Source organism: Solanum verrucosum, unplaced genomic scaffold (genome assembly GCF_900185275.1).
Source record: "Solanum verrucosum unplaced genomic scaffold, falcon-dt-bn FXZP01000280.1, whole genome shotgun sequence".
In the NCBI taxonomy this organism is placed as follows: domain Eukaryota; kingdom Viridiplantae; phylum Streptophyta; class Magnoliopsida; order Solanales; family Solanaceae; genus Solanum; species Solanum verrucosum.
In genome coordinates this window covers 4332533-4357538 of record NW_026019982.1, presented here as the reverse complement: position 1 = coordinate 4357538, position 25006 = coordinate 4332533, and the positions used below count along the sequence as shown (strand labels likewise).

At 34.1% G+C, this 25006-nt stretch overlaps 3 protein-coding genes, 1 long non-coding RNA gene, 1 other non-coding gene and 1 pseudogene across 7 annotated transcripts; 4 read left to right on the top strand and 2 right to left on the bottom strand.

The window, feature by feature from the left end:
- The first annotated feature begins 859 nt into the window (after window positions 1-859).
- Window positions 860-8080, top strand: LOC125817336 (probable alpha,alpha-trehalose-phosphate synthase [UDP-forming] 7). 2 transcript variants are annotated; one of them, XR_007442288.1, is made up of 5 exons: window positions 860-997; window positions 1519-3575; window positions 6073-6346; window positions 7049-7418; window positions 7542-7575. XR_007442288.1 is itself a non-coding variant. In XM_049496862.1 (4 exons), exons 2-4 carry the CDS (start codon window positions 1588-1590, stop codon window positions 7358-7360), a joined length of 2574 nt encoding a protein of 857 aa, XP_049352819.1. In that variant the 5' UTR covers window positions 860-997; window positions 1519-1587; the 3' UTR covers window positions 7361-8080. The 2 variants fall into 2 exon arrangements, 1 of the variants encoding a protein (XP_049352819.1); XM_049496862.1 differs by having other exon boundaries at window positions 7049-8080.
- Window positions 8081-9173: 1093 nt separating this feature from the next.
- TRNAE-UUC (transfer RNA glutamic acid (anticodon UUC)) lies at window positions 9174-9245 on the top strand. Its single transcript has one exon. It is a non-coding gene; the product is annotated as a tRNA-Glu (tRNA).
- A 729-nt stretch (window positions 9246-9974) lies between these two features.
- On the bottom strand, window positions 9975-12709 carry LOC125817337 (pentatricopeptide repeat-containing protein At3g16610). Its single transcript, XM_049496863.1, has one exon. The coding sequence runs from the start codon at window positions 12689-12691 to the stop codon at window positions 10274-10276; it is 2418 nt and encodes an 805-aa protein (XP_049352820.1). The 5' UTR covers window positions 12692-12709; the 3' UTR covers window positions 9975-10273.
- Window positions 12710-15788: 3079 nt separating this feature from the next.
- On the top strand, window positions 15789-19571 carry LOC125817377 (cytochrome P450 CYP72A219-like; annotated as a pseudogene).
- Window positions 15789-25006, top strand: LOC125817376 (cytochrome P450 CYP72A219-like). 2 transcript variants are annotated; one of them, XM_049496909.1, is made up of 6 exons: window positions 15789-15799; window positions 21323-21621; window positions 22242-22459; window positions 22890-23131; window positions 23684-24065; window positions 24529-25006. In XM_049496909.1, the coding sequence occupies exons 2-6, from the start codon at window positions 21333-21335 to the stop codon at window positions 24949-24951; spliced, it is 1554 nt and encodes a 517-aa protein (XP_049352866.1). In that variant the 5' UTR covers window positions 15789-15799; window positions 21323-21332; the 3' UTR covers window positions 24952-25006. The 2 variants fall into 2 exon arrangements, with proteins under 2 accessions (XP_049352866.1, XP_049352865.1); XM_049496908.1 differs by lacking the exon at window positions 15789-15799 and having other exon boundaries at window positions 21267-21621.
- On the bottom strand, window positions 19076-24993 carry LOC125817378 (uncharacterized). Its single transcript, XR_007442293.1, has 2 exons — window positions 24914-24993; window positions 19076-19346 (listed from the first exon to the last, which is right to left on the bottom strand). It is a non-coding gene; the product is annotated as an uncharacterized LOC125817378 (long non-coding RNA).

Sequence of the window (25006 nt, the reverse complement as noted above, 5' to 3'; positions counted from 1 at the left end):
TAAAGGGTGTAAAACACCTTAAAGCTTAAGTTAATATGGAATGGAGGGAGTATGTATTATCATCTCATTAAGTCACTTATAATAAACTTACATAATCCAATATAAACATTCGACACAAATAAAATATTTCTTTTTGTTTTTCATTTGATATCCGCTATTCATATTGGCAGGGGTAAACCCACATTGAAGGTTCCAGGTGCTCGAGCACTCATTAATCTCGTATCGAAATATATATATATAGTTAAACAATGAGCACCCAAGCAACAAGTAGTTCCTTGGTACCGTAGTGGTTGTTTATGGGGTGCTCAAAGTTGTACATTGCATCTGGTGTGGCCAGGTTCGATATTCCCACTATGGTATTTTTAATTTTTAAAGGCCAACTCTTCTTCGAGTACCCACAACCTTAGACTCCTAGATCCGTCACTGCATGTTAAAGTTCGATTATTTTAGATTCGCACTGTGTAAGATCCCATTAAAAAAAATGCTTCATACCAAATATTTTTTCATACCTAAAATTCGAATCCGAATTTTTTGGTGTGCTAGATAAGACATCTTTATTATTTATGAAAAAGAACAAAAGATGTATGGTCTAATTTACCTTTGGTGCCTTTTTTTTTCTTTTTTTCCAAGTTGGAGGTGGCTTTAATTTTGGTGATAGAAATGGGCACCATAAACTAAATGGTCTAAATTTGAAAGCTCATGTTTTTGTGTTTTCATGGTCAGCCATTATCACCTACAAAATTATATACATCAATTATTAATATTTTTTTTTTTTGAATATTCATTATCCAGCATTTTCCTTGTACATATTGTTGGATCACTTTTTTATTTTTTTATATCTTTTTTTTAAAAATAATTTAAGAACAAACCCAAAAAATTATGAACTTGCACTTGTTCAAACCCTAGACTTTACCAATCTTGAACTAGCAAGATCGAGGCTTTTTCATCTTTTTGCTGCCAAGAATTCAAAGGGGTTTCTGATAATTGAATCTCTGAGGTGGGTTTTGATTTTCTCCCAAAAAATTTACGTGCTTTGTGTGATTTTGTTTGTTTAATTTATCTGAAAATTAAGATTTTGGAATGCTGGATTTTGATATTGTGGCGTAGTTTAAAGATCATATGGGTTCAGTTTGATTTATTTCAATTAACGGTTTTTTTCTTTCTATTTTTGGCTGTGATTTGGATTTATGGTATGTGACAGCCTTTTGTAGAAATGTAGGGTAAGACGGTGTATAATAGACCCTGTGGTCCGGTCCTTCCCTGGACGTGTGCATAGCAGGAGCTTTAGTGTACTGGGCCTGTCCTTTTTGAAAGATTAGGATATGTTGGGCTAGGATTTTATGTTTGAGCTAGTTGTATGTGAAGTCGTAGTGTTTGTTTTATTGGAATGAATTATGCTGAAAAAGGAAAGAATGAATATTAGGGGGTTCATAAAGAGCGACTGCGCTAGTTTGGGACTGAGGTATTCTTTTTGTTGCTGTTGTTATTTGTAACTTGTACTGTTTGATGTTGTTGCAGGTAATTAAGAACTACCTGATTAAGGGGTTGAGGTGGCATTGGAAAAGACACTGAAGAATATTAGTAAAAATGATTTCGAGATCGTATACCAACCTTTTGGATTTGGCATCTGGAAATTTTCCGACAATGGGAAGAGATAGGGACCGGAGGCGGATGCCACGGGTGATGACACTACCTGGGAGTATATGTGAGATGGATGATGACCAGGCTCATAGTGTTTCATCTGAGAATCCGTCTTCGCTGGCTGGTGATCGGATGATTGTGGTGGCAAATCTGTTGCCCCTGAAAGCAAAAAGGAGACCAGACAATAAAGGCTGGAGCTTTAATTGGAATGAGGACTCGTTACTTTTGAGACTTAGGGATGGTTTACCTGAAGACATGGAAGTGATATATGTTGGGTCGTTATGTGTTGATATTGATCCGATTGAACAGGATGATGTGTCTAGTTATTTGTTGGAGAAGTTTAGATGTGTTCCTGCATTTCTTCCGCCAAATATTGTGGAAAAATATTATGAGGGGTTCTGTAAGAGGCACTTGTGGCCACTTTTTCATTACATGTTGCCATTTTCACCTGATCATGGAGGCCGGTTTGATCGCTCTATGTGGGAAGCATATGTGTCTGCCAACAAGCTGTTTTCACAGAAAGTAGTTGAGGTTCTTAATCCCGAGGATGACTTTGTTTGGATCCATGATTATCATTTGATGGTGTTGCCTACATTCTTAAGGAGGCGGTTCAATCGTTTGAGGATGGGGTTTTTCCTTCACAGTCCGTTTCCTTCATCTGAGATTTACAGGACTCTTCCTGTTAGAGAGGAAATACTCAAGGCTTTGCTCTGTGCTGACATTGTTGGATTCCACACTTTCGACTATGCACGACACTTCCTCTCTTGTTGCAGTCGGATGTTAGGTTTAGAGTATCAGTCTAAAAGAGGTTATATAGGGTTAGAATACTATGGTAGGACAGTAGGCATCAAGATTATGCCTGTTGGAATACATATGGGTCACATTGAGAACATGAAGAGACTTGCAGCTAAAGAGTCAAAGCTTAAGGAGCTAAAGCAGCAATTTGAAGGAAAAACTGTGTTGCTTGGTTTCGACGACCTCGATATTTTCAAAGGTATTAATTTAAAGCTTCTAGCTATGGAACACATGCTCGGACAGCACCCCAAGTGGCAAGGGCAAGCTGTGCTGGTTCAGATCGCAAATCCTACAAGGGGTAAAGGAGTAGATTTAAAGGAAATACAGGTGGAGATACTGGAAAGCTGTAAGAGAATCAATAAGCAATTCGGCCAGCCTGGATATGAACCTATAGTTTATATTGATAGGCCTATATCAAGCAGTGAACGCATGGCTTATTACAGTATTGCAGAATGTGTTGTTGTCACAGCTGTGAGGGACGGGATGAACCTAACTCCTTATGAGTACATTGCGTGTCGACAGGGCATGTCTGGTTCAGAAGCTGATTCAGATGTCGATGGACCTAAGAAGAGCATGTTAGTTGTATCTGAATTCATTGGGTGTTCACCTTCACTTAGTGGGGCAATCCGCATCAACCCATGGAATGTTGAAGCAACTGCTGAGGCAATGAATGAGGCTATATCTATGGCTGAACCAGAGAAGCAGCTACGACATGAAAAGCATTATCGTTATGTTAGCACCCATGATGTTGGTTATTGGGCAAGAAGCTTCTTGCAGGATATGGAGAGGACCTGTATAGATCACTTCAGAAAAAGATGCTATGGCATTGGTTTGGGCTTTGGATTTAGAGTTGTGGCCCTAGATCCGAACTTTAGAAAGCTTTCTATTGATGATATTGAGTCAGCTTATATTAAGTCTAAGAGCAGGGTCATATTCTTGGACTATGACGGAACTATGATGCCTCAGAACTCTATCATCAAGTCTCCAAGTGCTGAAGTTATCTCAATCCTGAATAGAATTTGTGCTGATCAAAACAATGCCGTCTTTATTGTTAGTGGAAGGGGAAGGGACAGCTTGGACAAATGGTTTTCTCCTTGTAGGAAGTTGGGTCTTGCAGCAGAACATGGATACTTCTTGAGGTGTGCTTTTATTCTCTTTCCCTTTACAATATACGTTCTATCAATGACATCTGCATGCATGCTGGTCATTTGACTGCAAACTGTTTCGATCACATTATTTTACACAGTATGGATCACCATTTTGTTTGAGGCTGTTTGCTATAGAATGGTTTCTGTTCCCCACGATTGGTTTCATTTTCATTTTTCTGGCTTTTCAAGTAAACAGCATTATATAAGGTATAATGACAAAAGAGTAAACTTGCTATGAAGAAAACGTGAGATAATTGGGTACTCCTCATCCAATTAATGGTACATACTTTCTTGACACACTTCTAAGGGTGAAAAACTTTGGTACAGGCTATGGTTGACATGTTTCAAAAAATTCAAAACTATAATACTAGTCTTTTCTTCTACTTTTACTAATATAATATGAATACATAGGCAGCCAAGGGTGTGGCTCAGTGGTCAATGAAGTGGGTTGAGAACCATGACGTGTCTGGTTAAAATCCCAGTAGAGTGTGCCAAAATGCTAGGTGATCTTTCCCCATCTGTCCAAGCCTTAGTGAATAGAGTTATCCGGTACTTTGCGGGTGAGAGGTAGCAAGTACCCGTGAAACTAGTCGGGTGTGCACAAGTTGACCCGGACCCCATGGTTGTTAAAATAAATGAGTACACACGTTAATTAATTTATTATCGTACCTGCTCAAACAATGCCACATAAAGTGGGATAAAGTAATGATAGTGATTTTGAGTCTCACTTTACTAACACAATCGGAAGTATTACCTTATCAAAATAGATTATCTGAAGCTATACTGGTTGTTCATCATATCCTACTTGTAATTGGACATGATCCAATTGGCTTATCGCGATCGCAAGCTTGGTTTGATGAAACTGAGGGCGTGTTTGGAAAGCCAACTTTGAATTGGATTTGTTTGTAATTGAGGCTGGTCCAGACACCATCGTTATTTTAAAAAAAGTATAATGTAGTTATGGTGAAGCTAGTTTGATTGGGAGAACATCATATTGTAAATGAAATTTATGGGTGAAGGTGCATAGAATGATATTGTCTTTGAACATCCTAAAAGAGAAACTTAAACTGGGAAGAGAGAATATTTAAGAACTCGAAAATGCTAGCTTCAGTTTGTTCCAGATGATTATGTTCTCCCCGTAAATGTCTCGCCTACCTCACCTGCTCTTGCTCTCTACTGTGAGTTTCATCTTCTCCACCCCACTTCTTGCTCGTTTCATGTGTTGCTTTTCTCTCAAAACTACAATGATTCTACGTGTAACATTATTTATTCTTTCTCATGAGGAGCCTTCTTTGCTGCTCTTTCCTTCTCTTGATACCGGTAAACACGTCCACGTTGGTCCACCCATATTCAGTCTTACCTGTGGCACTTTTTTCTCATCCATGTATTACTACAAATGCTGAGTATTCACAATTCAAGTCTACTGTTTGATTTTTTTTTTTGGTGATATTGTTATTCGTGCATTGACTACTCATGTTGAGCAATATTGACAATTCAGGTTCTATACTATTTTTTGACAAGTACAAGTTGATATTTTATCTACTTTTGTCTTTTTATTTGCTCTGAAAACAATGAGATTTCTTTCTCCATAATTTCCTTCCAATAGCAGTGGGGGTGAGGGATTTATAACATGAATTAGTAGAGAAAAAAACATCTGTCTGGAGGGTCCAAACACTGTAATCTCCCAACACTGTTGTATTCTGCCTTGAGCTATAGGTGCCTCTGGATTCTGTGCGGTGCTAGAATTGTCAGGAAACAATTTTGAGAGGAGAGTGACCCAGCCACAGATCATGTCAAAATAAGATTCAGGTTCTCATACCAATATATAATTGATGACTTCCTTAGGTATTTTAGTGCTTTATGTTTCTCGTCTGAAATATAACATGCTTTTCCACAACTAATGGGGGAAGACTATACGACGGGACCGTCAAGGTCTTGAGACCTGGTAGCATATATAGCTAAGACATTCGTATATTCAGTGTCTTAATAATTAGGAATCAGCCCAACCGTCAAAATGTAGTTGGCAAAAGGTTCAATCTGAAGAGGTCCAGTTGATGTTCTGTGTAACTTCTTTTTAACGTCTAGGTTTTGCACCTTCTATTCTCATCATGTTATCTTTTTGTGATCTGCATTTGATAGTTTGAAATGTTTTTCGAAAGAAGTATTTGGAATTGATATTTTTATTTCTTTTGATCGCATAAGCATTTAAAATTATTGTTGACATACTTTGCTTTCTTTTGCTGTAATTTGGTAAGCAGACCACATGAATTCGCATAGCTCAAACTTGTTTGCTTACCCTACGCCAAGTTAGAGCGTTTGAGTTACGGGATTTTTGGTCCAACTGTAGTGAAGTACCTATAGGATTTGGTTTGCATGGCTCATGGGCCACCTCTTTGTATTGGGGGTGCTCAGTTGGGGGTTTGCTGCCCCAAAGGTCACCTTTTGGCTCCTTTGAGTTCGCTGATGTTTTTATTTTTTGATGCCACAGATGGTCGCAAGATCAGGAATGGGAAACATGCAGTCAGAACTCTGATTTTGGTTGGATGCATCTTGCTGAACCAGTAATGCAGTCCTATACAGATTCTACAGATGGCTCTAGCATTGAAAAAAAGGAAAGCGCTATAGTGTGGCAGTACCGTGATGCAGATCCTGGCTTTGGGTTTTCTCAGGCAAAAGAGATGCTTGATCATCTAGAGAGTGTTTTAGCAAATGAACCTGTTGCTGTGAAAAGTGGGCAGTTCATTGTGGAAGTCAAACCTCAGGCATGTATACTTACCCCAGTTATCCATTGGTTGTTTCATTCTTATCTGTTGTTATAATTCTGGATTTTCTTTCATCAAATGGGTAAGTGGCATCGAAAGCCTAGCATGTTCATGACATCTTTCTTCAGATGATAACACACCTATTTTCTAATAATTTCATGTCAATCTTAGATTGAAAAGTGGAGTTGCATTCTTTGCATCTGAGAATGATATGAAGCAGCAGCCTTTGGCAATGAATGATATGACACAGCAGCAAATCATTGATTTTCTGTAGTGTGTCAATGTACATAGTGATGTATATATATTGGTTATGGTATGCCTGGCTAAGATGATAAGTAAATGACTGAACATCATTTTCATGTGATTATTTTAAATAGGCATATTACATAAACAAACAAACTTGGCCTCAGCTGGCGAGTAAGCACTCCAACTTTGAGAGAGCACATCTAGATACCTTAACTTGGTCTCATTGGCAACTAAACCCTTCAACTCGTCCCCACTGTGTCTCGTAGATACCTGATGCTGACGTGACACATAAATTTTGTAGGTGTCTAGATGATCATTTTGTAATTCTCACTGTCTAGAATTATCTTTGTATTGATGATGTTTGATTTATCCATCTTTGGTAGATTGCAGTCATTCAATTATTGTTCCTGACACATGGTTTGAGTAAAACGTTAATTTTCTCATTTTCCTTTCTAGGGGGTCAGCAAAGGTTTAGTAGCCGAAAAGATCTTCACATCCTTGGTAGAGAGAGGAAAGCTGGCAGATTTTGTGCTTTGCATTGGTGACGATCGATCTGACGAGGATATGTTTGAGATCATCGGTGATGCTTTATCCAGAAATATTCTTTCTTATGATACCAAAGTATTTGCCTGCACAGTGGGACAAAAACCAAGCAAGGCTAAATATTATTTGGACGACACTTCAGAGGTTAGATTTATGCTAGAGTCTCTTGCTGAAGCAACTATTACTCCATTTACTTCCGATGAAGAAGCTGAGGACTCGGCTTGAATTAGCTGATGGATGCCTTGGTTTGTTTGGTTTCCTTCCTACTGCATGTATATTCCAGGTTGGGCCAGTGACTTTCATCTCTTTGATAGTTAGTTTTAGGTTTTAAGAAAACGGAATTATATTCCGTTCAATCATTCTTTCCTTTTGACATTGATCCATTCTTTTACCCCTTCCTTGGAAGTACTTTGTGTGAGAAGTGGAGTACTGAAGTTGATTGCAGATTGTTTGTGCATCTTGGGAAAAAAATATCAAATCGTAGAGTCCCGGTGAAACATTTATGCAGAATTAGGAGGAAGAAACCAAGACACAGATGTGAAAAACATGGTATCAACTATTTTACAAGATTGACGGTGGCAGTGAGTTTTGTAGAACTAAAAGTTTTGATCACTCTTCGAATAATAAAGTTCTCATTATTCTGGCAGCTAACATTATTACTGTGGACAAGCTTTTATGAAGGTTGTCTTGCGTCTGCATGATACATCGATGGTTAACTTTTCAAAAGTACCTTGGAGTTATACAGGAGTTCTGTCGATGGACATGGAACCGGTTTGTGGTAAATAAGCATCAACACATAGATCGAGGCAATGGCGTTTTGGCGATCTTATTGTACAGACTTTTTGGTGATGAAAATGGATGTTTTTATCACCATGTTTTCTTTTGGTTCATTTGGAAAGCATCATGTTGATACAAGTAATGCAATAATATTTTGCTCTATAAATTGGTGTCTTTAGTTTTGTTATGATATTTTGCTCCATGGTATCTTTCTGTTTGTCTGTTCTATTTCCCTTTCCCATTTACATGTAAACCATATTCTGCTCCTGTTCTGTTTCAATTTGTTTGTTCTATTTTCCTTTTTCAGTATCTCTTTAATACTAACTTTACGCATGACATGTTTAAGACTATAAGATTAAAGGATATTTGTCATATGGTACATGCTATATATCTTTAGTTGAAGACCATAAGATTTAAAAGTTTTCTTTACTTTCTTGTATCAAGTCAAAATCAGATAAATAAATTGAAATAGAGTGGTATATATTTTGCAATGCTTTCTTTATAGATTCTCTATTCCAGTTTTAAGAAAAGAGCATGCAAGATAGAAGGAATAGAGGAGATACTTTTGTGGCTAAACCCCAAGGGTTTAGGGCTTGGCGTTCGGTCTAAGTCTTTTTGAAAAATGGTTTTGAATGATATCATCAGTTGCCCGATAGATCTTGAGTAAATACTTTTGACAACAAGAGAAGATTCCTCCTCACTAGGGGTGGCTCATTATTTATCGAGTTTTGATCGTGCGTCACTAACCCTCGGAATTTTTGGTTGCCTGGTTACTAAGTAAGACAACCAAATGATGATTCTTTTTTACCGTCATAAGAAGCTTGGAAAAAACCTTTCTACTTTAACGAGGTAGGTATAAACTATAAGGTTTGGGTATATACTCTATCCTCCCAAATCCTACCCAAGAGATTTCACTAGATATATTATTATTGTTGTTTGATTGACCCATTATCTTTCTAGTTCTTATTCTTGTGATAAGATTAATCTAAACCATTAGAAAAAAATTGGAAAGGAAAAATACTTCGAAGATGAACTTATTGCCATGTGTTAGTCAACAAATACTCTGAACTTTTTAAAGTTCCTTCTAGGGCTGGTTGGGGAACTCGTTATTCATTTTTGTAACTTAATCTATGAATTTAACTCTTATACACTGACAACACAACAAAAATTAGTCATATATTCAAGAAAATGTCTTTCATTTACCAACCAAACGATAAAACTGAGTTACATATATGTAATTTGGAGTATCTCATCAACAACTTCCGTTATCGTCCAGCGGTTAGGATATCTGGCTTTCACCCAGGAGACCCGGGTTCGATTCCCGGTAACGGAACTTTTTTATGGTTAGTTTTTACGAGTGGGGTTTGGAAAGAGTAGTGTGTACATAGACTTTTTTGGTATTGTTAATTTCACGAGTGGGGTTTGGGGAGAGTAGTGTGTACATAGACCTTATTTCGACTTTGGGAGACAAATCATTTTGACCTTGGGAGAAAACAAAATAATACGATGAACAAATTACATGGGACAACAGATAGTAACAAAAATCGGAGGAACAAGACCTTAAATGAAGGGTAATATTACGACTACTAGTATGGAAGGATAAACGAAACTATACTCAACTCCCTACTAAACCTTTTACCCTAATCCGTGTCCTCCATAATCTTCTATCTAAGGTCATGTCCTCGGTAACCTGAAGTTGCACCGTGTTTTGTCTAATCACATTTCCACAATACTTTTTCGGCCTACCTCTACCTCTCTTGAAACCATCCATAGCCAACTTCTCACATCTCTGAACAGGGGCATCCGTGCATCTCCTCTATCCTTCTCATAAAGGAAGGAAGCATATGAGAAGTATAGAACGACTCACTCAAAATCACAGCTTGGAATGCATGCTGTATAATGGCAGAAATCCGTCATTTGCCAAAATTTCACCAGAATTGATTGTTCATTATATCGAAAGCTTTGATCACTGATGCATGTGGCAACAATGGTGTAAGTTCTAAGAAGCTCCAGGATGTTACTGATCAAAGCAGTGTATGCTGCATCCGTCAAATCTGTGTAAGTTCTAAGAAGCTCCAGGATGTTACTGATCAAAGCAGTGTATGCTGCATCCGTCAAATCTTCCTGACGAATCATCTTACTGCAATGTAAAGTTTATCTGCGTGTTCATCTGAGATATGAAATGTTCTGTCAAAATCTGCCAACTAATGTACTCGTGAATTCGAAGATCCTCAAAATGGTCTAACACAACATGCAGCCAAGATATCATCTTTGAATACGCTTCAACTACCTAGTTTAGATAGGCAACGCTGCATTAGTACATACGTCAAGCAACAATAAAAAAACAGTTCCAATCATTCCTCACCAGAAATCTCCGCAGCTGCATATTCCATCTCTGAAATGATGAAATCGACTTGCATCCCTCACTGTAATTTCTCTTTTTGTTATTAGACTTATATATTTCAGCGTACTATGGCAGTCAACACAAACTCGTAAGTTCTTAGTAACGAGTATGGACTTGCTAGGATCCAGATTTAGCAACGCAAATGCAACAGCAAGCTTCTCGCTGTGATAAAGAAGAATCTGTTCCTTCTCTTCTTCCTCAACATCTTGGTAAACAAAACTGGATTCTGCACTATACCCCAGCCTTTTCATCTCTGTCGAAAGTTCCTTCAGTTTCTCATTTATTTTAGCGGACTGAGGGTGGGACTGATCCCCACCAACAAATGCATGGACAACACCATTTATTTCAATCCAACTACATCCGGGGCTCTTCTTAAAGCCAGAATCCTTCTGCTTAACTCTGACATGAGCAGCGTCATCCCATCTCCCAGCAGTAGTATACAAATTAGATAAAAGAACGAAATTGCCCGGACTTTCAGGTCCTAGATATTGGATCTTATTGGACACTTCTTCTGCTAGAACAACATGTTTATGGATTCTACACGCGCCAAGCAAGGCACTCCATATACGCACATCAGGTATAAAAGGCATATTCTGGACGAAACCATAGGCCTCGTCCAGAAGACCAGCACGTCCCAAAAGATCCACCATGCACAAGTAATGATCCATCCTAAGGCTAATTTTGAATTCTTCGCACATTCTGAAGAACCAATATTTCCCTTCAGCAACAAGACCTGAATGGCTGCAAGCAAATAAGAGACCAATAAAAGTTATATCATCTGGCATTTGACCTACAGACTGCATGTCATAGAACAGTGAAATTGCTTCCTTTCCACGACCATGAACTCCATATCCAGCAATCATTGCATTCCATGAGACGACATCCCTTTTATTCATCTTATCAAAGACAATCCTAGCAATGCCGATTTTACCACATTTGGAATACATGTCAATTAGAGCATTACAAACAGAAACATCCTCTGTAAATCCACGCACTATCGAGTAACCATGGGTGCAAACTCCAAGTTGTAGAGCAGCCAAATGTGAACAAGCTGGTAAAATTCCCATCACTGTTGCAGATTCTGGTTCAACACCAGACGATTGCATCATTCGTAAAATCTGCAAAGCTTCTTCTGCATGGCCATTCTGGACGCACCCTGCAATTATCGCACTGAAAGAAACAGAATCTTTCAAATCCATCTCCTCAAAGAAGGTAAGCGCATCATCTATTCTCCCGCACTTTGCATACATAGAAAGAAGAGTATTACTCACCATCAAATCCAAATTGGACCCTAACTTTACAGTATAACCATGCATCTTTCTTCCTCTTCTCATATCATTCAGCTTAGCACAGGCTCGAATTACAGTGGCAAGCATGACCGGAGAAGGAGATCCAGTATCTTCCATCCTCATGTGCTCAAACAGTTCCAATCCTTCTTGAGTAGAATCACATGTTACGTATGCTCCTATCATCGCACTCCGTGTGATCTCATTCTTCAAACTCATGACTCTAAAAATCCTCTTCGCGTAGTTCAACCAACCACATTTTGCATACACATCCAAAATACCAGTATCAACAACTACATCATTAACAAACCCCCTTCTCATAGAATACCCATGAACAGCCTTTCCTTCACGCAACTTATTAGCTTCTGAAATAGCAGGAAGAATCGCCACAACTGTAGACGAATTCAGAGTTAACCCATTTTCTTGCATCTCCAAAACCAAACCCTTCATCTCCAAATACAAACCATTCGCCGAGCACCCAGAAATCATCGCATTCCACGCCACAATATCTCTTTGCAACATTCCATCAAACACTCTTCGTGCCTCGACCAACAACCCACACTTTGCATAAAAATCAACCAAAGCTGTACAAACATAAACATCACCATCAAGCCCCTGCCTTTTCACATGTTCATGAATCTTTTCACCATTTTCTACATCTTGCAAAGCAGAACAAGCCTTAATCACAAAAGGGTATGTATAATTCGTCGGTCTAACACCATACTCCACCATTTCATAATACAAATCAATAGCCTTCTCAAAGGGTCCATTCCAAGCATAAGCTCTAATCATTTGGTTCCATAATATGACTTTGTCATTTCTATCTGAGTTAGGAATTAAATCAAACACTTGGCGTGCAAGATCAACTCTGCTGCACGAAACGTAAAAACGCGTTAGCTTGTCTAGTAAATTCGAACGATTATCGTTACAAAGACGGTGCTTGATGATGTGCTGATGGATTGATTTGCCTATAACTAATTGCTTAGTTTCTGTGCATGAATCAAGAATCGAAATGTAATTATAGTAAGGTTCTTGGTTGAAATTCCAACTTATGTTTACTATTCGCCGCGCATTTGCACGTAACATCATGCACTAAGCTCAAGCTATGCGCGGACGAGTCTAGTCTAATTATTTAAAATGGTGATGAAACAAAGGCGGGAACCCTATTTAAACCTTAATATAGATAACAAACTTTTTATATTAAGAAAAACTAAAACTTTAATTTTTTCTTAATTGCATATACTTTTATAATCACTAATACATTTAAAAAATGATATAAATATGTTTTAATAAAATCTTTGAAATCCAACACTTCATACTAATCTTAAAAATTCAAGAATCAAAACCTAATTAATATTATTCCTTATTTCAAAATTCAACACTTACCACTATTTTTGGATTGCTCTTGCAACGCTTATTTAATACTCCCTCTGTCTCTAATTACTTGTTCACTTTTGAATTGACACACTTATTAAGAAAACAATATTTAATATAGTGAGTTTACCAATTTATCTCTATTAATTATGAAGTGGATGAATTAAAAACTTAAGATTTTCAAGAAATTCTACATTTTTCAAACTAATAAATTGAAGGTATAATAGATAAAAAAAATTTGTCCTTTCTTGATTTGTTAAAATGGACAAGTAATTAGGGATAACTAAAAAAGGAAAAATGGACAAGTAATTAGGGGCAGAGAAAGTACTTCATCCGTTCACTTTTACTTGTCACTTATTCCTAAAATAAATTTTCATTTATACTTGTCACTTTTGACATATCAAGAAAAAATAAATTTTTTTCCATGTTTTACCATAAACATTAAATACTTATTTTCCAAATCATTTTTCCAAGACATCATTCAATAGGGGATAGTTTGGTAAAATATTTATATCATTTATTATTTTTTTAACGGAAAAGGGTTAAAAATACCCTTAAACTATCCGAAATACATCATATATACCCTTAAACTATATTTCGGATCAAAACTACCATTCCCGTCAAACTATTGGGTCAAAAGTGTCATTCTTAATAACGGAAGTTGTTAAATGCCACATGGATGCCACATTGCACGCCAATAGTTCCACTGCCACATAGACTAAATGGAAAAGGGTCAAAAATACCCTTAAACTATTCAAAATAGCTCATATTTACCCTTAAACTATATTTCGGCTCAAAACTACCCTTCCTGTCAAACTATTGGATCAAAAGTATTCTTCTTATTAATGGAAGTTGTTAAATGTCATGTGCCACATCGCATGTCAATAGGGTTCTACTGCCACATAGACTAAATTCCTAAATCCTAATTACTCCCCCCCCCCCCCCCCCCTCCCTCTCATTTCATTATTTTCCAGAAACGATTTCACCCCTTCTCCCTCATTTCACGGCTAGGGTTTCACAGTTTTCTTCGTGGCTAGGTTTCAAAGTGGATATTTGTGGTTGTAGGTTAGTAAATCTTTTTTTCTTATTTTACTATGTTTACGATTTCAAAGCATGATAGTTAGGATTTCACAACTTTTCCCTCATTTTGCGGCTAGGGTTTCATAGCTTTCTTCGGGGTTGGGTTTCAAAGTGGATATTCGTGGTTGTAAACATAATAAAATAAGAAAAAAGATTTACTAACCTACAACCACGATTATCCACTTTGAAACCCAGCGACGAAGAAAACTGTGAAACCCTAGTCGCGAAATGAGGGAGAATGAGTGAAATAGTTTCTGGAAAATAATGAAATAAGGGGAAAAAAGAGTAATTAAGATTTAGGGATTTAGTTTATGTGGCAATGGAACCGTATTGGCGTGCAATGTGGCATCCACATGGAATGACATTTAACAACTTCCGTTAATAAGAAGGGCACTTTTGACCCAATAGTTTGACGGAGAGGGTAGTTTTGAGCCGAAATATAATTTAAGGGTAAATATGAGCTATTTCGGATAGTTTAAGGGTATTTTTGACCCGTTTCCTTTTAGTCTATGTGACAGTGGAACCCTATTGGCGTGCAATGTGGCATCCACATGACATTTAACAACTTTCGTTAATAAGAAGGGCACTTTTGACCAATAGTTTGACGGGAAGGGTAGTTTTGAGCTGAAATATAGTTTAGGGGTAAATATGAGCTATTTCAGATAGTTTAAGGGTATTTTTGACCCTTTTCATTTTTTTAATCGGTGCACCAAGTCAAACTGTGACAAGTAAAAGTGAATAGAAGGAGTACTATCTTATTTTAAATTAGGGAAAATGCATAAGTACCCCAAACATATACGCGAAATCACAGAGACACACTTATACTATACTAAGGTCCTATTACCCCCCGAACTTATTTTATAAATAATTTTCTACCCCTTTTCGACCTACGTGGCACTATCAACCAAATAGCTTGAAAAAATTGTCAACACGCGCTGAGTCCAAAAGATAGTGTCACGTAGGTCAAAAAGAGGTAGAAAATTATTTATAAAATAAGTTCGAGGGTAATAGGACCTTAGTATAGTATAAGTGTGTCTCTAAAATTTCGGGCATAGGTTGGGGGTACTTATACATTTTCCCTTTAAATTAATGCAAAGTTCAATAAAGACTACTAATCTTCTTCCAAGGTTCAATTTAATTTAAGGTTCATATTATTTTAATTCAAGGTTCAAATTAAGTTAAGGTTCAAATTATTTTTATTCGAGGTTCAACTTTCAGTCAAGGTTCAAATTATTTATATTCAAACTTTCTAGTTCCCTCATTGCTTTTTGCTTCAAATATCTACATTAATAGTAAAAGATGTTCTTTTTTTCCTTTCTAAAAAGGAAGTTTTTACTTAATAAGAGTAGACAAGTCCAAATACTCTATAGACATAATGATAAAGAAAAGAAGATTGATAGAGAAAATGACGCGCAATAATGCAATAGGGAATTTTTTGAACTTTCAAAGATGAGTGGTTGGACTATTATAGTTCATTGGTCCTAAGGAGTCGATTGATTCACATATTGAATTATTCGAAATTATAGTTTTGTGATTATTTTTTTTTACTTAGAAGATGAAATAAAATAATATCAAACTGAATGAAATAAATAGATATGAAAAATTAAATTAAATATATAAATTTATTCCAAACTTAATTATTTGATATATCTCCTTCTTCCATGAACCAAACTACCCCTTATGACTTTTAAAATCATAATAAAGACCATGAAACTTGGTATTATCAAGTGAGGGAAGGATAAGGTTTTTCAATATGGAAATATCATATTACAACTTAAAAATTGCAATATTTTCATTTGCAATGATCTTTGTATTGGGATGGGCATGGAGAATCTTGAATTATGTTTGGTTCAAACCAAAAAAATTGGAGAAACAACTAAGACAACAAGGTTTCAAAGGAAATTCTTACAAGTTGTTGTATGAGGATATGAAAGAGATGAAGAAGATGATTGAAGAAGCTACATCCAAGCCTATCAATTTCTCACATGACTTGATTTGGCCTAGAATCAACCCCTTCATCCACAAAACCATCACAAATTATGGTAAGTAAATGGGCAAATATGACACTATTTGTTATCTTTTAGCTGATCTGATAATATAGAAATTTTTACTAATATCATCCGTGTATAAAATTTTATACCATCAGGTCACATTTATCTACGATAGTAAATAATATGTCATCTTTTAAAGATTATAAATATAATTTTTAAGGAGGTTAATATATAGATATCCTTTTTAGATAAATTGTTTGGGTAAATTATGCTTTTAAATGTACTAATGTGATAAGATAGAAATTGGGTGGATAATGAGTCCGACCTTCTATCCTTCTTTTACTTTACTTTAATATCAAGCTTATGTATTCAACAAGGTTTGGACCCCTTGACATGCGCTTTTAACATACGCATGATGTGATGTGTTCTCCTTACCACTAGACCAAAGTTCTAACGGAAGCTATTTACAATATTTTGTAGGTTATCAATCCATCCATGCTTTTCATACAAAAATTACTTTGTAATTGTATAATTGTGTAACATTTCTTTTCAAAACATATCATACATGTATGCATACATTTGTCGTACCGTCATAGATACATATACATACAATCATACATATGTATAGTGATAGTCAACAACATACATACATACATACGTACATATAAAAACGCGTAATTTTCCCTTTCACTTCAATTTTGTAGGTAAGAATTGTTTTGTGTGGATGGGGCCCAAACCAGCAGTCCTCATCACAGAGCCCAAATTGATAAAGGAGGTGTTAACAAAGAACTATGTTTATCAGAAGGCACGTGGCAGCCCACTATTGAAGTTGGCAATATCTGGGCTTGCGGAGTATGAAAAAGATAAATGGGCCACACATAGAAGGATTCTCAATCCAGCTTTTCACATTGACAAGTTGAAGGTTTTAGCCACTTTGAAACTTAGTTATACTCTTTTTGTTTTAATTTTTTTGTCTAGTTTCGACTTGACAAGAAGTTTAACAAAGTAAAGAAGACTTTTGATATCTTTTCGTTTAAAATATAGATATATAGAATATATCAAAATGATTTTTAATTTTGTGATCTTAAATATGTCATGTCGAAAGTTTAAAATTAAAGAGTTGTTAAAAAAAAAAGACATTATTTTTTAACAGGACTAAAATGAAAAGTAAAACATACAAATTGAAATCATTTCTCTTACTACTTACTATTCCTCTTGTTTCGATTTGATTGAGCACAGAGATAAATACTGAAGTTAAATATATATGTATTAAAAAGATTCATTAAATATGTATAAATATTAAGTTTTTCATAATTCTTGAATTCTTATTAATGTGCAGCATATGCTACCTGCATTCAAATTGACCGTTAACGAAATGTTGAACATATGGAAAGAAGTTGTCTCGAAAGACGGAACAGAGATAGATGTGTAGCCGTATCTTCAAACTTTGACAAGTGATGCAATTTCAAGAACTGCTTTTGGCAGTAATTATGAAGAAGGAAAAAAGATTTTTGAACTTCAAAAAGAACAAATTGAATTAATTTAAAAAATGACACACTCAATATACATTCCAGGATGGAGGTAAGAATTTTTTTTTTTCAATTATGAATTCTGAATAAAACTCCAAAGTTAAGCATGCTTGAGAAATGAATAACCACATAAAGTTTTCATGTTGTAGATTTTATATACATAATTCTTCAAGCATTTAGAATCACCAACTCTTTGTTTTATTTTATTTTATGTTAAATTAAATAATAGTTAACTTTTGTAAACTTCAATGACCAAAACAACACATGTCAAATAATTGAATGTTAAATATGTATAAAATAAGGATTAAAAGTGAAATTATGTAATAATACAAGGACTAAAACTGCTATTTCCCCATTGAAAATATATGGTTTAGTTGAATGTGAAAGATAGTATTGTGTTATCATTCTTTTATTAGTTCGTGAAACAAATTTTAACTATCTTCGAGAATCGTTTTTACGTGTCTCTAAGTACTCTATCATATTTCTTATATATTTATTTTTGTATCAATAATTATTGTTATCATGATCATGAACTATAGGTTTGTGCCAACTAAAAAGAACAAAAGGATGATGCAAATCTTCTATGAAGTAAAATCACTTATATTGGGAATTATAAATAAAAGAATGAGGATGATTGAAGCTGGAGAATCACATGATGATTTATTAAGTATATTATTGACATCCAATTTAAAAGAAATACAACTACATGGGAATAGAAATTTGGTATGAGCATTGATGAGGTGATTGAAGAGTGTAAATTGTTCTATTTTGCTGGACAAGAGACTACTTCAACTTTACTTGTGTGGACAATGATTTTATTATGCAAGTATCCTATTTGGCAAGAAAGAGCTAGAGAAGAGGTTTTACAAGTGTTTAGAAGTGATGAACTTGATTATGATAAGTTGAATCAACTAAAAGTAGTAAATATTGCCTACATGCTCAATTATTTTGAACTTTTTTGTTATTATGGTAGTATCTAGGTCAGTTTGCAAGTCGTACCTCAACCAAGTACTTTATATATAAATATATCAGAAAATTCCACCAACCAAATACATGAGAAAAAAATTCTTGGAGTTTTATGTATTGAAATTCGAAGTCTAGTCTTTCGTGATTTTCACTCATATCACTTTATTGACAACTAGGTCATACTCTTCGGCCTAACTTTCACTTTTTTGCACCTAAGTCAGTAAACCACTTTTTGTAATAGAAAAGTCATTCAACTTTACTTAATATCACCAAAAGTTTTTAAATTAGTTTTTTAATCATAATGTCACTCAACTTCATCTAAATATTATCAAAATGGTAATCAAGTTCTAAATTCAACTTTATCTTCTAAAATCAATATGTTTAATGGCTATATTAACTTGTGATCTATTATTTTATAGGTGACTATGATCTTAAACGAGGTCTTAAGGTTGTATACATCAATATACACGATTAATCGAATGGTAAATACAGAAACAAAGTTAGGGGATTTGTGTTTACCCTCTGGGGTGCAACTCATATTAGCAACAATGTTAGTGCATCATGATACTGAAATATGGGGAGATGATGCAATGGAGTTCAAGCCAGAGAGATTTAGTGAAGGAATATCAAAAGCAACAAAAGGACAAGTTGTATTTTTTCCATTTAATTGGGGTCCAAGAATATGTATTGGGCAAAATTTTGCTATGTTAGAGGCAAAAATGGCAATGGTCATGATTCTAAAACACTATGCATTTGAACTCTCTCCATCTTGTGCTCATGCTCCTCATCCATTATTGCTTCAACCTCAATATGGTGCTCAATTGATCATGCACAAGTTGTAGAAGTGGTCATGATGTGTTGTCTTTTGAGTCATGCTATATCCTATATGTATTGTTCTTTAATTATAGTTAAATTAAGTAGGAGTTTAAGGATTGACATATATAGTAGTTATGTATAAGTGAAGTCATATATTGTATTGTATAAGAGTGGAGTGCTTTATAATAATAATATTAGTGCACTTTATGTTTATGATTTTCCTCTTCCATTCTTTTTGCAATAACTCGGTCAGTCATTTTTGAAAGAATATTATGTTAAGAGTATCTTTAGGTTGACATGACAGAACAAAATAACAGTTTCTCTGTAATGTGTGTGTTATAAATGATCTCCCTAACGATATATTGTAGAATATGACATTCTTTTTTATATAGACTAATTATGGAAATTTGTCTACTTACCACTTTTAGGTGATTCAACTTGTCATAGTCAAATTCATCACTTTCAAATACTTGTAGAACCTCTTGTCTAGCTCTTTCTTGCTTAATAGGATATTTGCACAATAAAATCATTGTCCACACAAGTAAAGCTGAAGTAGTCTCTTGCCCAGCAAGATGAAATAATTTACACTCTTCAATCACCTCATCAATGCTCATACCAAATTTTTTATGTCCATGTTGTTGGATTTCTTGTAAATTGGATGTCAATAGTATACTCAATAAGTCATCATGTATTTCTCCATCTTCAATCATCTTTATTCTTTTGTTGATGATTCCTAATATCAATGCTCCCATGCCACTTCATTAAAGATTTGTTTCATCCTTCTATTTGTTTTTGTTGGTACAAACCTATATGGTTAATTCAAGAAATTAAGTAATATGAAGTTGAATTCAAGAAATGTTATCGAGGAAATGATCTTCTATATTTACTTATAATTTGAACAAAAGAAAAAGTCATGATGAAGATCTCATGCATTATTTTTTGTTGATCTGCTTTAGAAAATGTCACACAACTAAAATAATAACATTTTACTTGTCACCTTTTACATATCAAAAAAAGATAATAATTTTTTTTTTCATGTTTTACCCTCAACATTAAATACTTATTTTTCAAATCATTTTTTCAAGACATCATTTTATAGAGAAGAGTTTGATAAAATACCTATATTATTTTTTATTTTTTTTAATGAGTGTGTCAAGTCAAACTGTGACAAGTAAAAGTGAACAGAAGGAGTCTATCTTATTTTAAATTAATATAAGGTTCAATAAAGACTAATCTTCTTCCAACGCTCAATTCAATTTAAGGTTCATATTATTTTAATTCAAGGTTCAAATAAAGTTAAAGGTTCAAATTATTTTTATTCAAGGTTCAACTTTAAGTCGAGGTTCAAATTATATGGCATTGTTGTATTTTAATATTTATATTTAAACTTTCTAGTCCCTCATTGCTTTTGCTTCAAATATCTACATTAATATATAGTAAAAAATCTTCTTTTTCTTTCTAAAAGGGAAGATTATTCTTAATTTAATAAGAGTTGACAAGTCCAAATATTCTAGACACAGAGATAAAGAAAAAGATTGATAGAGAAAATGGCGTGCAATAAATCTATGGATTTTTTTGAATTTTCAAATACGTGTGGTTGGACTATAATTTCTTGATCACTACCTTGATTCACGAATTAAGTTATCTTGAAATTATAATTTTATAATTAATTTGAATACTTAGAAGATGAGATAAAATAATATCAAATTGAATGAAATAAACAGATATGTAAAATTAAATTAAAGATATAAATTTATTTCAAACTTAATTATCTGATATATCACCTTCTTCCATTAACCAAACAAGTAACAACCCCTTATGACTTTTAATTTATTAATTTAAAACTTCATTTTCTTCTCATTATTTATAGTAGTATTTAGTATGTATATATATGGTACTAATATCATAATAAAGAGCATGAAACTCGGTATTATCATATTGGAGGCTAGTGAGGGAAGGGTTAGGTTTTTCAATATGGAAATGTCATATTACAACTTAAAAATTGCAATATTTTCATTTGCAATTATCTTTGTATTGAGATGGACATGGAGATTCTTGAATTATGTTTGGTTCAAACCAAAAAAATTGGAGAAACAACTAAGACAACAAGGTTTCAAAGGAAATTCTTACAAGTTGTTGTATGGGGATATGAAAGAGATGAAGAAGATGATTGAAGAAGCTACATCCAAGCCTATCAATTTCTCACATGACTTGATTTGGCCTAGAATCAACCCCTTCATCCACAAAACCATCACAAATTATGGTAAGTAAATGGGCAAATATGACCCTTTTATGCATTTACTATTTGGTATCTTTTAACTGATCTAGTTATGTAGAAATTTTTACTAATATAATTGGTGTATAAAATTTTATACCATCAGATCACATTTATCTACGATAGTAAATAATATTTTTAGATGAGTTTATTGTGTAAATTACACATTATCTATGACTTAAGCTCTTATATTGTACTAATATTGGGTGAATAATGATTCCAACCTTTTATCATTCTTTACTTTAATATCGACCTTATGTCTTCAACAAGGTTTGGACCCCTTGACGTACACTTCTAACATACACATCACTAGACTAAAGTTCTGAAGGAAGCTATTTATAATATTTTGTAGGTTATCAATCCATGCTTTTCATACAAAAATTACTTAGTAATTATATAATTGTGTAACATATCTTTTCAAAAAAACATATCGTACATACACTAGAGGCATACATACATACATACAATCATACATGTATACATACATTTGTCATACCGTCATAGATACATATACATTTAATCATACATACGTATAGTGATCGTCATACAACATACATGCATATAAAAATTAATAGACTTAAATTTTCCCTTTCACTTCAATTTTGTAGGTAAGAATTGTTTTGTGTGGATTGGGCCCAAACCAACAGTCCTTATCACAGAGCCCAAATTGATAAGGGAGGTGTTAACAAAGAATTATGTTTATCATAAGGCACGTCGCAGCCCACTATCTAAGTTTGTAATATCTGGGCTTGCGGCCCATGAAAAAGATAAATGGGCCACACATAGAAGGATTCTCAATCCAGCTTTTCACCTTGACAAGTTGAAGGTTTTAGACACTTTGAAACTTTGCTATACTCTTTTTGTTTCAATTCATTTGTCTGGACGTCTGGTTTTCACTTTGACAAGAAGTTTAACAAAGTAAAGAAGACTCTGGATATCTCGTCGTCTTAAACTATAGATATATAGAATATACAAAAATGGTTTTTAATACTGTAATCTCAAGTATGTCAAAAGTTTAAAACTATAGAGTTGTCAAAAAAAAAGAAGAGAGATTGTTTTTGGAAATGGACTAAAACAAAAAGTAAAACAAAAGCATTGAAGCCATTTCTCTTACTACTTATTATTTCTCTTGTTTCAATTTCTTTGTCATAATTTGACTGTGCGCAGAAATGAAGACTGAAGTTACATATATGTGTTAGAAGATTTATTAAATATATGTAAATATTAAGTTTGTGATAATTCTTATTAATGTGCAGCATATGCTACCTACATTCAAATTAACTGTTAACGAAATGTTGAACACATGGAAGGAAGTTGTCTCGAAAGACGGAACAGAGATAGATGTGTGGCCATATCTTCAAACATTGACAAGTGATGCAATTTCAAGAACTGCTTTTGGCAGTAATTATGAAGAAGGAAAAAAGATTTTTGAACTTCAAAAAGAACAAATTGAATTAATTTCAAAAATGACACGCTCAATATACATTCCAGGATGGAGGTAAGAAATATATATATATATATATATATATTTATTTATTTTTTTTATTTTTTTTTTCATTATGAATTCTGAATAAAACTTCAAAGCATGCTTGAAAATAAGTACGTCGAACTAGGATGGATAATTGCATAAAATTTTCGTGTTGCATACTTTATATACACAATTCTTCAAGCATTTAGAATCACCAACCTTTTATTTTATTTTATTTTATTTTATGTTAAATTAATTAATAGTTAACTTTTGTTAATTTCAATGACCAAAACAACACATTTCAAATAATTCAAGGTTAAATATGCATCATCAAATAATACAGGGACCAAAATTGAAATTACGTAATAATACAAGGACTAAAACCGTTGTTTCCCCTTTGAAAAAAATATGTGGTTTAGTTGAATGTGAAAGATAGTATTGTGTTATCATTCTTTTATTAGTTCGTGCAACAAACTTCAACTATCTTCAAGAAGCGTATTTACGTGTCTAAGTACTCTATGATATTTCTTGTATATTGATTTTTTTAACAATAATTAATGTTATCATGATCATGAACTATAGGTTTGTGCCAACTAAAAAGAACAAAAGGATGATGCAAATCTTCTATGAAGTAAAAGCACTTATATTGGGAATTATCAATAAAAGAATGAGGATGATTGAAGCTGGAGAATCACATGATGATTTATTGAGTATATTATTGACATCAAATTTAAAAGAAATACAACAACATGGGAATAAGAAATTTGGTATGAGCATTGATGAGGTGATTGAAGAGTGTAAATTGTTCTATTTTGCTGGACAAGAGACTACTTCAACTTTACTTGTGTGGACAATGATTTTATTATGCAAGTATCCTATTTGGCAAGAAAGAGCTAGAGAAGAGGTTTTACAAGTGTTTGGAAGTGATGAACTTGATTATGATAAGTTGAATCAACTAAAAGTAGTAAGTATTCCATATACATGTTCAATTATTTAGAACTTTTTTGTTATTAAGGTGGTATATATCTAGTTCAGTTTGCAATACATCAATTGGATACTTTATATATAGATATATTTTAGAAACCCCACCAACCAAAGATTAGGTAGATGAGGAAAATATTTTTGGAGTTTTTATGTCGATTCTATTTGAATTTGAAGTACAGTCTTTCGTGATTTTCACTCATATCACATTATTGACTACTAGGCCATACTCTTCAGCCAACATTCACTTTTTTGCACCTAAGTCAGTAAACCACTTTTTGTAATAAAAAGTCATTCAACTTTACTCAATATCACCAATTTAAATGATAATGTCACTCAAGTACTTCATCTAAATATCATCAAAATGGTAATCAAGTTCTAAATTCTACTTTATCTAAATCAATATTTTTAATGGCTATATTAACTTCTGATTTATTATTTTATAGGTGACTATGATCTTAAACGAGGTATTAAGGTTGTATACATCAGCATACGCGATTAATCGAATGGTAAATACAGAAACAAAGTTAGGAGATTTGTGTTTACCCTCTGGGGTACAACTCATATTAGCAACAATGTTAGTGCATCATGATACTGAAATATGGGGAGATGATGCAATGGAGTTCAAGCCAGAGAGATTTAGTGAAGGAATATCAAAAGCAACAAAAGGACAAGTTGTATGTTTTCCATTTAGTTGGGGTCCAAGAATATGTATTGGGCAAAATTTTGCTATGTTAGAGGCAAAAATGGCAATGGTCATGATTTTAAAACACTATGCATTTGAACTATCTCCATCTTATGCTCATGCTCCTCATCCATTATTGCTTCAACCTCAATATGGTGCTCAATTGATCATGCACAAGTTGTAGAAGTGGTCATCATGTGTTGTCTTTTGAGTCAAGCTATATACTATATGTATTGTTC